Source organism: Coffea arabica, chromosome 4e (assembly GCF_036785885.1).
Source record: "Coffea arabica cultivar ET-39 chromosome 4e, Coffea Arabica ET-39 HiFi, whole genome shotgun sequence".
Taxonomy (NCBI): Eukaryota; Viridiplantae; Streptophyta; class Magnoliopsida; order Gentianales; family Rubiaceae; genus Coffea; species Coffea arabica.
The window spans coordinates 15,824,295-15,840,120 of NC_092317.1; the positions used below are offsets into that span (position 1 = coordinate 15,824,295).

The following is a 15,826-nucleotide window of genomic DNA, read 5'->3' on the forward strand; positions in this document are numbered from 1 at the left end:
CTACTTATCCTCCTTTGTCAATGCTTCATAAGCAGACCTGACCGCGTATTGTCCATTTTTGCTATGACTCCAAAAGTAGCAATCAGGTCTACTTGTCAAACTTATAGGCGTTTTGAGTATATTTCCAGCTTCATGTGAGCTAAAGGTCCTAAAAATGAGTGGTGATTTCCATCTAAAGCCAGATATTAGCTCACTAACTTTTGTGACCTTACAATCCGGGGGTTTTGGGGATTCTACCTTGCCTTCCTTGCCTTCCAGTAGCCAAGCATCTTCCCAAATTTTGGTGCTCTTTCCATTTCCAATTTTTTTCCTAGCTCCACGCTGCACCACATCTCTTGCTCCCATCAAACTCTTCCATATCCATGATGCATTACCTTTTACTTCACAGCTCAGTGGTGATGTCTTGGGGTAGTACTTAGCTCTCAACACTTTACTAAGCAAAAGATTCAGGCATGTGAGAATCCTCCAAATCTGCTTGCCTAGCAAAGCTTTATTAAAGCCTTGGAGATCTTTAAAACCCAGTCCACCGGTGTTCTTTTCAGTTGACATCATTTTCCATGAACACCAATGTATTTTCCTCCTCCCATTATCCTCCCCCCACCAGAATCTTGCCATCAGAGCGTTGATTTCTTTGCATAACTTTACTGGAAGCTTAAAACATGACATTGCATAAGTTGGCATTGCCATGGTTACTGCTTTCAGCAACACCTCCTTTCCTGCTTGACTTAGCTGTTTGTTGCACCAGTTCAAGATTATTTTTTTACATTTTTCTCTGATGAAACCAAAGATTACAATCAAGTTCAACTTACAATTATTGCTGTTGTAGACAATAACATTCCAATCACTTCTCCTTTCAACTTGATTTCTTTGTTATCGAAAGTTGTCAGAGGATCATGCAAAAGACATGATGTGTTGCAAGAAAAAAGAAGAGATAAGATGAAACAAGCACTTGAAAATGGGGAAATCATTAGTGGATGTGATTTGAATAAAAAAATTAGTTTTAAAAGGTTAGGTGATACTCTTTCGAGTTCATATTATGGTGTGCTAATGTAGTCAATTGTCAATTCACACTATATTGGATATCTTAGAATATATTGTGGATGATGTTTTCAACTTTTAGAACAAAAAGTTGAACATGATAGTGTTTTAGATAGTGTGCAAATATTTAATTTTGCATTTACTTTGCATTTATAAAAACTTCGTTAGAGATAATAAATGAGCAATCACTAGCATTGCAGAGAAAAAGATCAAAATGTTTTGAATGCAATGATTCTGATTAAATTCCTAAATAGTGATTATAGTTGATGAGAGATTATGGATGGAATGTGTTGTTAGATGAGATAATTTCATTTTGCAGCAAATATGGTACTGAAGTTTTCAATAGAGGTGAGACATATGCTATCAAATAAAGGTCAATGCATGAAAGTTCAAATATTACACACTTACACTACTAGAAAGTAGATATGTTTTGTTGTATAATATATTTACAACTTTAGGAGTTGAATGAGTATTTTATTGAGTTAAATGTTGAATTATTTATTTGTATGGAATGTCTTGCTCCAAATAATGGTTTCTCATTTTTAATAAGGGAAAGTTGATTCACTTTGCAGAACTTTATCCACACTCCAAGAAAAAAATACCTTTATTAGAATCTAGTGGTACTTTTCTTAAAGTGCAGGAAAAGTGTAGTTTTAATGGCACTTCATCTCTATCATCTATTTTAGTACACAAAATTAAGTAGTTTTAGAAGAAAATTAGTATTAGCTAATAATTGACTTGTATTAGGGTATTTATAACAGCACTTATCTATAGCCACAATCTCTCCTTAAAAAAAAACACTCCCTGAATTGCAGAAAAATTCGGTGTTAAGTTTTAAGTTAGGTTAAAAAAATTAAAAATTTGTCAAAATTTGAAAATTTGACTTGGTTCACTCTCTTACTCTCTCCTATATCTTTCCTCCAAAACCAGACCTTTTCAGCATCCTCTTGCGACCGGATTTTCCTTCATACTTTTTTTCCCAAATCACCCATGTCTATTTTTAATCAACTTCTCATACTTCTTGCAAATCAATCAAGTAATAACTTCTAGTGTTTTTCTTTAATTACACATCATGTGAAGAAGTTTGAGTTTTTTTTTTTGTAGATATTTGAGTGGATTATGTCCATTTATGAAAAGTTTAAATCTTGTCATCAAAATCTCTATATCTTTTTACTATTACCTTTATTTTATTCTACATTGTATAAATATTCTCATTAGCTCCTAATTTATTTTTATTTCTAAGAATTATCAGCCCTAACTCAATTATTACTCAAAAACTTTGATTATTCATGATTAAGCATATCAATTTGAAATTAAGTCAAGATAATAACTCAGTATAATCATCTTAGTAGTAGAAAATCGTATGGGATAGATATATGCTTTAGGTAGCCTAAAAACTACTAAGTAAGAAATTGGTGTTTACTGGAATCATTTGAAGAATTTTTTTCACATTTTATTTGCATCTAATTAGCATTATTTATTCTAACTAGTTTTTATTTGTTTTGCATATGTGTTTTTGAAAGTTTTATTTAGCTATTCTAATTTTCTATATCTCATTGCTACTTTGTTCCTACGCTCCATCTGGGTTTCTATTGTTTTGGTGTTGTGCATTATGTATTACCTTTGATTTGTAGGAAAAATATTTTATGGCACCATATTTTCATGTTTATCAATGACATTTGTTTGTTATGTATTCTAACACAATGATAAATTTAAGTAGTTTTTTCTAAACTCTTCTTGGATAGTTATTCACTTAATTATACATAAAATTTTGACAAGATTAAATACCCTATGTATAGTTATTAATATTAGTTTAGGAGTTGGGTTGAATCAATTGATACTTGTTAATTTGACAACCTAGTAAAAATTATACTTTACCTATATGCATTAAAAGAAGATGCCTCAACATATAATCTCTATTATTCAATTTTTGAACTTGTTAAGTAATTCATCCATTACAATAAAATATCTAGGTTTATGTCTGGTAGGCGTTTCTTCTTTATGGTTTGAGATTAATTTGTGATGTTAACGTTATACTTATTTTTACAATTTTAAACTTATCAACTCAAAAAGCAATTTAGTTTTGGTAGAAGTGGAGAAATAAGATGTGGCCTGTGGAAATTTTGTACTATAATGATGTACTTTTTTTTTTTTCCTAAAGCGGGGAGGGACGCCACCCCTTTTTATTAATAGAGACCAAAAACAAAATTACAAAGATATTAATTGCGGGCAACTCTACTACGAATAATGGGCGTCTGCAACCTATCTAAGCTCAAGGCCCCCGTTGCCACCTTTGGAAAATCTGACTGTGATGCATAGAAGACAATACCCTCTGCCCGTGCCCCTACCTTGGCTAAAGTATCTGCCACCTGATTCGCCTCACGATAGCAATGCCCCACTGTCCACTCTAAGCCTTGGATAGCAACTAGCGCATCAACCTCTGACCGAATTAGCCACGGACACCTCATCTTATGTAGTAGTATGTTGACTAACACGAGAGAGTCCACCTCCACCTGAATCCTCGAGAATCCCCTAAGGAGACATTGTTGCATACCAAATATCAAAGCCTTGATCTCCGCTTGTGTACCTGTCAGCTCACCAAGCAGGATAGAAAAACCAAACAGCATCGCACCGGTCGAATCCCTGAGCACACCACCCCCACCACTAGGGCCCGGATTGCCTAACGAACAACCATCCGTATTTAATTTGAACTCCCCCTGGGCCAGAAACTCCCAGCGGACAAGTCTATGGGAATATCGAGGCCTCCAGTCAGAGATACTGGAGTAGAATGCCACCCAGGAGCCAAGCCCAACAGTCTCCCCCACATACCTCCCGCCAAAAAGCCCCACCACATCTGCCAGGATACGATCCCCGACGGTCTGATTACGCAGGCGCTGTCCTTCAAAGGTTGCAAGATTTCGTGCTAGCCAGATATGCCAGCAGATTATACTAGACAGCACTGTGTGTAAAGAATCCAGACGAGAGCTCCGTTTTGGATGACCCCACCAGCCAGCCAGTCGTGATCGCACCCCTACACCTCTATATATCACACCCACGCCCCTCCCAAAGAATGTCCATAGGAACTGAGCTAATTCTCCTTCCGCGAAGATATGCTCCAGTGACTCAGACTGCGAGGCCGAACAACAAAAGCACTTAGACGGGCCATGCACATGCAACCTCTCCATCGAAGATGCCAACGGCAACCGATCCCGTAGCACTCGCACCATGAAGAAAGATATCTGCGTTGGCGTCAAAGGATGCCATACCCTGTCAAACATGAATGAAGAAGGTGTCTGCCGGCTGAACAGCACGTAGGAGGAAGCTATCGAGAACTCTCCGGACTCCGTCAGCGCCCACACTGCACAGTCGTCCCGGACCCCGTGGGGGCCAACTTGGCTACGATCTCTGAAACTATGTCATCCGGGACCCAACGTCGCAGCAAGGGCAAATTCCACCATCCATTCAATACAAAGTCGGCTACTAAATGATCTGAAACACTCTGTAGATGCTGGCACATAGTGTACCCCAGCCAATTGTCAAACCAGAAATTACACTGACCAGATCGGACCAGCCACCAAAGATTTTGCTCTGCAAAGCTCACGTATTTGAAGCATGCGACGCCACACATATGAACTGCCCTGCCACACTGCCACCATGCATGGATGACTCCGACGACAGTACTTTGCCCGCAAAAATGTCGACCATAAACAATCACTTGTACGGAACTGCCACCATAATTTGAGTGAGAACGCTAATTGGACCCCCCAACAACGAACGAACACCTATCCCTCCCTGAGTCGAGTCAGCACACAACTCTTCCCACCTGATCCAGTGATACCGGAGGCCACCCTCCCACTCCCCCCAAAGGAAATTTGCCATGGCACGTTCAACCATAACAAGGACTCCTTTCGGGGGACATGAAGCCGCAAGCATATGAATCGGGATCGCTGAGAGAACATGCTTAATAAGTATAAACCGGCCCCCATTGGACAGAAATCTATTTCTCCACGACAAAATTTTACTAGTGACTGATTGCACCAGCTCCATGAAAAATACATTCTTCCGTCGCCCCACAAAAAGCAGACAACCCAGGTAGCGCACTGGAAATGACTTAAGACCAAACCCCGTTACCCGTCGAATCCTCGCCACACACTGATTAGGCAATTTGCCATGAACCAAAAAACCACACTTGTGAGTATTAATCTCCTAACCCGACACAGCTTCATAACCCCTAATCGTCTGCATGACTATGATGATGTACTTTTCTTTTCATACAGATATTCTTGTCTTGTGAAGCAAGTGCCTTCTAAAAATGGATAAATTTATTGATTTTTTTTTTTTGCATTCATTGTAAAATATATTAGGTTGCTTGTTTTATGAAGTAGAAAATGGTATGATCATCATCATATTTACATTTAACTTAACTGGTCTATAGATGTAAACATGTATCTTGTATATCTTTTTATTCTATGATTTTATTTTGCAATTATATCCTAAATTTTATTAAAGTAATTAAACCGTCTATGTGAGGCCCACAAAATATAAAATTGGTGTCAAGGTTTATTAAAACTCCTCATCATTTAAAAGGAGAAGATAATTGTGAAATTATATCCTATCCTTCTCTTCACATTCGTTAAGTTTTTCTTTTTTTAATTCATTTAAAAATTACAAATTTTGATGTTCTGGATCCATGCTCGTCTCAGATTTATATGATGACATGGCTTTAAGCACATTGTTCATTTCTTAAATATTATCTAGGGTTCATGATTATGTTTTGGACATTCATTGTGAATTGTGACGTTAAACATGTTTAATATTGCTTCTCACCCTTCACTTGGTCTCAGAGAGAAAATGAATAAATTAGAATTGAAAATACTTAGACTAGGTTTTTTTTTCATATGTCATAGAACTCTTTCTTGCATTTATTAATATCTTATGTTTAAGTTGAAAAATAAATATTTCATTTTTAAAGTTGGATAATGAAAAAAAAAACTAAACTAATATTCACAGCATAACTAAAAGAAAAGGAAAAAGATCACCCTCAAATAATAAACTAGCAATAACACCCAACTCTTCCAATGAGGTGTCCATTCCCAAAAGAAAAGTTGAAACCAAAAGAAAAGGGTCACGAATAAAATATTATTGACCACAGTGAAATAATAAATTTCATTGTCGAAACCTTTCGTTTATTTATCCCAAGAAATCTACGAAGCATTAATTGAAAACTAGAAGGCATAAACAACATCTTGCACAGTGGAAAAATAGAATATATGCCCAATTATGTATAATCTACATAGATATCATTTTAGTAATTATGAAATAAGTATTAATATGATGTTTTTAACATATTGCTGGATTCCATTATGACATAAAGTTATAATGCTTAAGTCTAAAAATGAATAAAACCAAAGAATTTCAAATGAACTAAAGAAATAAAGTAAAATTAAATTATGTTCAATCTTTTAGACTGTGTTTGGATCGATTGATTTGAATTTGAGAGGGACGGGTTTCATAGCCAAGGATGTCAAATCCTTCAAAATTGAATGACATTGTTTCAACAAGAAAAATGTTGACAAAAGGATTTCAAATTCATTCATAAAATCCATTGTTTGGATTAATGTTAACTAAGAATTTGAAATCTTTATTTTATTAAACAAAAAAAAAATCATATTTTGAATTTATTTTTTGCATCAATGATTGGTTATATGGACCATTTCTGAAGTTATTCATTTGGTTAGAGCCTTCGTTATCATTAGTTAGATCAAATTAATTTTTACATATTTTTATTAAAATTAACTAGTTAGTTTAATATTAGAGGAAAAATCCCCTCATTTAACTTTTTCTCTAAAAAGAGTAAATCATCCCAGTCCTCGTAGAGATGATCCTATTTTTCATTGTACTCTAACTTTAATTTATTATGGAATAGGAAATTTAATTTGATTGACTGATGATTTGCCAATCAGTTAGCTTGGCAAGGCATTGCTGCTTCTCTACTTGAGATTCAAGGTGAAAAAGAAAAAAATAAGAAGAAGAAGACGACGACGGCGGCGGCGACGACGATGATGATGAGAATGATGAAACTAATGGCAGATCTCATTTTCACTTTTTGTGTTAATGTTCACTTGGCAACTAAGGAGCAGATTGGCAATTAAGATGAGAGTATGAGTGCATTGTACCATAACGTACAACTTTTTCTGGTATAAAATTTTTTGAAATTATATTTTGAACTTTAAATTTACTATCTATGTAGATTAAAAACGGTATCTAACAATTGAGAAGACAACCATAATAAACAAATTTTTCATAATGATTGTTTTGCCCCTTTTATTATGTTATTTTAAAGTTGCATTTTGTTATTGTTAACTTCTGTAAAATTTGTTTTGCCAGGTCAAGGCTTTAAGCAATTCTTTTTATCTTCTTGGACTTTCCTTCATTTTGCAACTCTAATTGCGATTCTTTCTTGTTTCTTACTTCATAAGTACTAAGCTTTTTAAATATATATTCCACATAAATTAAACTCTTTTCTAAAATGTATCAGATCACGACTTCTACAAAATGAGTCTTGTGAGTGAACTATAATCTCTTTGTAGTGTAATTTGCTCGATAAAATTATTTAGTTTACCCTAAAAATATTAATTTGTAATATGTATATAAAAATAAAAAATATATCTCATGTTCCTAATCCATCTCGCATATAAGTGGGTTCTAACCCGTTTTTGATCCAATCATATAACACAGTTCAAGTTTCCTATTTTTTAAATTGAATCGAATCAGATATCGCGAATTTTTGAAGGAATAAGTAGTTGAGACTGGAGGGATTGTAGATTGTACTGTAGGCATGTGTTTTTAGCGGTAAATTTTTTTCTAGAAGCAAAATTTTTCTGTATAAGTACAGCAAAGATAGAATGGCGGTTGAAGGGGTGCTAATGTTGTAGTCAACAAGCAAATGGTGAATAAAGAGATGAAACACATCTTTAAAATGGTCAATTATTAGTAGTGAGGCCCACAAAGTATAAATTGGTATCAAGGTTTATTAAAACTCCTCACCATTTAAGAGGAGAAAATAATTGTGAAATTACATCCTTCTTTGCCTAGATTGTCCTCTTATCACTTTGGGATGTTGGAAATACATTGTTCGTCTCCTTTACCTTCCTTATCATCTCTGGTATAGCCTAGACTATGAAATAATCTGCATAGCCAATGGTGTTTCTTTAATTCAAATTGTCTAGACATTTACGATGAATACATATCTTTGTGATAGTTTCAATAGCAAATCTCAGTCACTTGATTGATTTTAGTGACGATAAATCTAGGTTTATGTTTCTATTCTGCACGTGTTTGCCTTTTATCATAATAAGCACAGCACAAGATACAAGGTGGAGTTAAACTCTATGGTACAACATTAAATACCATTGAAAAGATATTTATATGTATCATCATTAACCATTAGCATAACAATAAAAAGAAACAAATATTACCAAGAAAAAACAAAGTAAAAATACAATACTTGAAAACTTCATATTCGAGTTCTTCCAAAAAATCATCCAACTCTAAACAAAAGGTAGTTAAGCCTATTTTCTATAAGAATGATATTCTCAGGTTTGGGTTGTACATGATCAGGCCCAATTTTGTGGTGCTCCATAGTAAGAAAACCAGCAGCAAATCTCTAAAATTAAGGCAATTTCCAATAACATTACTGAATCTCTAACAAACAAAAAATAAAACTAAAGTAACACCACCCTTAACTAATTATAACTTGGTAGTCATATGCAAGAAACAACCCATCTTTATTCCAAAATTTGCCCTGATTATCACAAAAATGACAAAAGTACCAGTTATAGTACTAGACCACTAAAAAATGGTCGAATGAAGAATCATCTTTGGGCTGAGAAACTACATTAACTATTGGACAAATTTGCCCATGTTTGACTAAAAACTTATAGTAGCTTTCATAAATCTTTGCAGCAATCTTTGGATTTGAAACTGGTATGTAATCACTATGTACACTCTTATCAAGTATAATAGTGGAACCAAATCTCACCCCCACCAAACATGGATTAGAGTTTAAGGGGCTGATTACACTATGCTGCTGGTTTTGTTATGACACTTTTTCATAAGGGCTCCTAACCACTGTGGCAGCTCTATTTCATTGAATCACTTTTTTTAAATTCATTTAAAAATACAAACTTTGACATGCTGGATCCACACTCATTTAAGTTGGATAATGAATTAGACTTTTTTTCTCATATTGCGACAGCATTGCGGCCCTTCCTTTGGTCTCAAAGATAAAATGAATGAATTAAAATTGAAAAATATTTAGACTGTGTTTTATTCATATGTCATAGAACTATCTTAAATTTATTAGTATCTCATGTTTAATTTAAAAAAATAAAAATATCTCATTTCGTTAAGTTGGATAATGAAAAACATAAATTAGACTAATATTCACAACATAACTAAAAGAAAAGGAAAAAGATCACCTTCAAATAGTAAGCAATCAACAGGCAATGCATTTACATTTTGATGAGGAATTCTTCGATCCTCAGTGTCTCAGTACACTTTTGTAAAGAAAAACTTGAGCCTTTGCTCAAATAGTGTAATTTCTCTATTAGTAGAAATAAAAACTTCTATCGTTTCCGGAAAAAAAAAATAGTAAACAATCAACAACACCCAACTAATCCACCGATGTGTCCCTTCCCAAGAAACGGATACATAAGAAAGCGTCCCTTCCCAAGAAAGTTGAAACAAAGAGAAAAGGATCACGAATAATACATTATTGTATTGACCACAGTAAAATAATCAATTTTATTGCCGAAAGCCTTTCATTTATTTATCCTAAGAAATAAATAGTATAGTACGAAATCTACAAAGGGTTAATTGAAAACTAGGAGGGATAAATAGTACCTTGTACAGTGAAAACATAGACTGTATGCCCAATTATGTGTAATCTACATAGATATCATTTCAGTAATTATGATCTAAGTATTAATCTAATGTTTTTAACATATTGTTGGATTCCATTAAGACATAAAATTATAATGCTTAAGTCTAGAAATGAATAAAATCAAAGGATTTCAATTGAATTAAAGAAATAAAGTAAAATTGAATTATACTCATTCTTTTAGGTTGTGTTGGACCGATTGATTTGAATTTGGGACAGAATTCGAGAGGGATGGATTTTGACGTGCGCGGGGTATACATATAATATTAAGCTCATCCCAATCAAGTTTTACATTTATAAATTCCTAAATACCCCACACGCGATTTATCGCAAGTATACGAATCGTGAGCGAGTATAGGGTATTAAGGGTCGATCCCACAGGGAAGAATGCAATTACCGATGTTTTCAAACTCCTTTATTATTTAGACTACCACAAATATAAAATTTAAGAAAATAACACTAGAAAACTCCTAGAGATATGGAATTCCTTACTACTCTTGCAAATGAGATTATCGGTTAAGTGAATGCTATTATCTTGATTAGTTATGGCGTAATTTCCTAATGTATGTGAAACCTACTTTCGTAGTGAATCAACTATACTTGTAATTAAGTCATACCTACTCTCGTGGTTATGAAATTAACTACAAGTTCATTTCTTCTATGAAATTACATGAAACAAGTCACTTAAGCCGCATAGGTGTACCTCTACTTTCGTGAGTGTACTCCCTAGGCTTATCACTTCTTTGAACTAGTGTTAAATTCCAATTTTCATTGCAAACTTAACACCTTATGATTATCATAATTAATGGCCAGTTAATCATGATTAGATAACCAAAAGTGATAAATAATGTACTCAAAATAATATCACCAAATAGCCAAGTAAACCTCACAAACAAAATATAGCAAGTTCAACCATAACTCTAGGCATAAACTTTAACTAAACATAATAAAAACACAAAGCCAACTTGTATTATAATTAAACATGAAATCCAATACAAGAGAGAAAGTAATAGAAGAGATATCACCCTTGTCACATGAGATCGACCTCTTCATCTTTGCTCCTCCAATCTTCATCCAAATCTAACTACAAATACAAGATAGATAAACTATTCTACCTATACTATACTAATGAACCAAGGAAACTCTAGTGAAAACTACATTTCTGGTGAGTTTCTCTAGCCTTCTCCCAAGTTATTTTGAATCCTGTAAGTCCATGGCTATATATAGATGAATGCAATCAGGAAATGAGGCTTGAAACATCCCTTTTACAGCTGCTAATTGGTTGTCATACGTTCATCCATAGCTGTAAATTGTTGAAGGAGAAAACAGGTTGTACCAGCAGCTATTTCTGACCAGAATCTGGCTACTTCAACTGCTATTTTCTCTATGATGACGGCTGAATTAGCTCTTGTACAAAACATAGAAGTTGTAGTCCATTGAAATAGCTGTCCAATGCCTCAAGAATCATCCAATTTGGAGCTGTCTAGACCGAGATATGATAAAAATACCACTGACTGGTCAATTCCGCGTTTTCAGCTCTCAGCAGCAGACTTTTACTTCTGTATTTTGACATTTTGACCAGGAAAACAGCCGAATTGGACTTTGATGTCTTCATACCAAATGTAGATCTGTCTCTTAGCTTCGAAAATGGTTCAAGAAGCATCTCAATCCAATGTATGTAACCCAAGATATAGCCAAAATACCAATAGATGCCAAAGCTGACTTTTCTTGATTCAAATTGCATTTTTCCTTTTACACTTCATATTTTATTTTCACCACTTTAATCCATCTTCAATCATCCAAATATCTTCTCAATGCACTTCATTTGATGATTGAATCATTAAACCTACAAAATATGAAGTTTTTACCATAAAAATCAATAGAAATGCAATTTTCACACTTTAACCATAAAATGCATATTTTTACTAGAATCTTAGTTAATTATTTATAAAACTAAATAAAACACACCAAAACTAATTAATAAAGCACACTAAAAATACGTAAAATATACTCTTATCAGATTTCATAACCAAGAATGTCAAATTCTTTGAAATTGAATTTCATTGTTTCAACAAGAAAAATATTTGATAGAAGGATTTCAAACTCATTCGTAAAATCCATTGTTTGGATTAATGTTAACTAAGAATTTGAAATCCTTATTTCATTAAACAAAAAAAGTGATGTTTTGAGTTTATTTTTTGCATCAATGACTGATTGTTTGAAGCATTTCTGAAGTTATTCCTTTGGTTAGAAACTTTGTTATCACTATTTAGATTATATTAATTTTTTATATTTTATTAAAATTATTTAGTTAGTTTAATTTTTGAGAAAAAATCCCCTCATTTAATTGTTTCTCTAAAAAAATAAATCATCCCAATCTCCATGAAGACGATCCTATTTTTCACTGTATTCTAATTTTTATTTATTGTGAAATAGGAAGTTTAATTTGATTGACTGACGACTTGCCAATCAATTAGCTCGACAAGGCATTGCTACATCGCTACTTGAGATTTAAGGTGAAGAAGAAAAAAAAAATAAGAAGATGGTGATGACGAAGATGATGATGATGATGATGATGATAATAATAATGGAAAAAATAGCGAGCCTCATTTTACTTTTTTTTTTTTCTTAAAATAGCTGCATTTTATTTATTCTGTGTTAAACAAATATAAATAAGGAGTACTACTCCCTTACATTAGATCATTCCAACCGGCGAAGAGCCGCAACTCCTAACCTATCTAAATGAAATGCTCCTCTCGCAATTTGGGGTAAGGCTGAAGCTGCCAAGTAGATCTCCTCCCGGCCATGCCGACACCCTTCACTGGCCAATATATCTGCCACCTGGTTAGTCTGGCGATAACAGTGGCGAACTCGTGGAAAATGATGCAACAAACCAAACAACTGATAAACCTCCTTATAAATACTCCAAGGGCAACGAGATGTCCGATTTAAAACCTGCACTAACACCAAGGAATCCAGCTCAACATCAAATGAATCAAAACCCCGCTGGAGGCATAACCTGACCCCAAATAGTAGAGCCCTGGCCTCAGCTTGCATACTCGAAGCTATCCCAAAATTACACGAAAACGCCAGGACCAGCCTACCACTAGCCTCTCGAAGCACCCCCCCACCCCCACTCTCCCCAGGGTTACCCTTGGAACACCCGTCTGTGTTGAGCTTGAGGCCCCCATGAGAGGGCCGTACCCATTTAACCAGCATGTAAGACCTGGCTGCATTCCAACTAGAAACCTCCAGATAAAATTCTACCCAAGATATTGACGAGACCCTGCACTCCGGAAACTGTACCCTAAACAACTGTAAAAGATCGACAACAATACCATGACATAGCTGGACCCCCTCGATCTTCTGACCATCATATTTCATGCCATTCCTAGCCTTCCATATGTGCCAGCAAATCAACAAGGGCGTAACAAGATGAATAAACTTCAGAAACTTATTTCCTCGCTTCCCCTGCCACCAGGCCGCCATACATACGCGAAAAGCAAGCCCAGTCCAGGCAACTCCAACCGAATCCCCAAAGAAGTGCCACACTTGTCGCGCCATATCCCCAGTAGCAAACACATGCTCCGCAGTTTCGACCTCAGGTGAAGAACAACACACACATCGCGACGGTCCATGAATCCCCAACTTCCATAAGGTCCCGTCTAAGGGGAGACGATCCCGCAGCAGGCGTAACAGGAAGAATGAAATTCTCAATGGCACACCTCGATGCCAAATACGTTTGAATAGCAGCGAGGGGGAGGACTGACATCGGACCAAGTTGAAAGCTGACTTTATTGTGAAACATCCCGAATGCTCTGGTCTCCAAACCATGAGGTCAGGCAACTGCCCGGCAGGTGGGTCAACTCGAACAATCTCAGAGACTATCTCCGAAGGCACCCATTGTGCAATACTTCTGACATCCCAGGTAGCCTGTTGCACAAAATCCACAACCTTATGGTCGGAGACGCTCTCCAGCCGGTCTGACAAACCTCCTGAACCAAGCCAATTGTCGAACCAAAAATTAGAACTCCCGGAACGAACAATCCATCCGATATGCCTCTCAGCAATATTCCGCACCTTCACCATCCGTGTCCACACCTCTGAACCTTTGCCATCAAACACCAGATTCGGGTGCACCGCCCAACAGAACTTAGCTTGCATGAACTCAGCCCACAAGGATGTTTTTGCTCGAAAATTCCACCACAACTTGATAGAGAAAGCTTTGTAGACATCCTCCAATTGGCGCAGGCCAACCCCCCCTGCTTCTTGTGACACACACAGGTCCTGCCAGCGAATCCAATGATACTTGGGACCCCCCTCTGAAGTTCCCCAAAGGAAATTAGCAAACATGCCCTCAAGCTCTTGGAAAATAGCTTTGGGAGGAGAAGCCGCCATTAACAGATGAATCGGCATAGATGATAGGACATGTTTCAACAACACTATCTTCCCTCCTTGAGACAACATCTTGTTCTGCCAGGACTGAATACGAAGAAGGACTGCTTGACACAAACCCCCAAAATACTCTTTCTTCCGGCGCCCGCAATAAAGGGGGAACCCTAGATATTTAATCGGGAAAGGCTTATACATGAAACCAGTTAACCTCTGAAAGGCCATCTTCCTGGATAGGCCTACCTTTGGGTGCACCAAGAAACAACTTTTCCCCGCATTGATCCGTTGCCCAGAAACAGCCTCATAGATTGTCAAAATCCGCTTCACTAACTTTAAGGATCTCGCAGTCGCACTGGAGAAAACAAGCACATCATCCGCATATCCTAAGTGAGTCACTCGAGAGCAACCCCTTGGAACGGAAAACCCCTGAAACCCTCGGAAACACGGCAAACTATTCAGCGACCTCGACAACACCTCGGCTCCAATGATAAACAAAGCAGGGGAGAGCGGATCCCCTTGACGTAACCCCCGGGCTGACTTAAAGAAGCCAAACAAAGCCCCATTGACAACCACTGAAAACCAGACATTTGAAATGAGCCGCCAAACCATATCAATCCACTGCTCTCCAAACCCAAAAGCCCTAAGCACATTGATCAAAAAAGGCCATACTACCCGGTCATAAGCTTTCATCATGTCCAACTTCAATGCCACATTCCCTCCCCTTACCTTGCTACCCATATTAGACATTAATTCCTGAGCTAGCAGATAATTATCCGAAATTAACCGCCCCCGAACGAAACCACTTTGATTCGTAGAAATTATCTTGGGAAGGATAGGTGCAAGTCGAGCCGCTAGAATCTTAGACAAAATCTTGTTCACAAAGTTACCCAAACTGATCGGGCGAAACTCAGAAAAACACTTTGGACGTGCTACCTTGGCCAATAGAGTTATGGAGGTAGCAGTAACCCGTCGTGGAAGCTCCTCACCACAGAAAAAGCTTTGCACCGCCCTATACACATCTCTGCCAATTATATCCCAGGAAGAGGTAAAGAATTTCCCAGTGAACCCATCCGGCCCGGCGGCACTATCCCCGTCCATCGCAAAGACCACGTCCCGCACTTCCTCAAAGGATGGAATATTCTGCAACTGCTCATTTTCATCCTCCGCCAATAACTTTGAGATGACCCCAAGTACCTCTGAGTTTGCTGGAGCCTCCTCCATCGAAAAAAGAGAGGAGAAATACTTAATTGCTTCAGCCCCAATACGCGCATCCTCAGTCACCCACAAATAGCCTCATTTTACTTATTGTGTCAATGGTCACTTGGTAATTAAGAAACATTTTGGTAATTAAGATGAGAGTATAAGTGTATTGTAGCATAATGTACAACTTTTCTTGTATAATTTTTTTTTAAAATTATATTTTGAACTTTCAAATTACTATATATGTTTAAAACG

General features: G+C 36.4%; 1 protein-coding gene across 1 annotated transcript; it reads right to left on the reverse strand.

Annotated features, from left to right (window-relative positions):
• On the reverse strand, positions 1–687 carry LOC113740843 (uncharacterized mitochondrial protein AtMg00310-like). Its single transcript, XM_027268360.1, has one exon. It carries the CDS (start codon positions 685–687, stop codon positions 1–3), a length of 687 nt encoding a protein of 228 aa, XP_027124161.1.
• Positions 688–15,826: the final 15,139 nt, after the last annotated feature.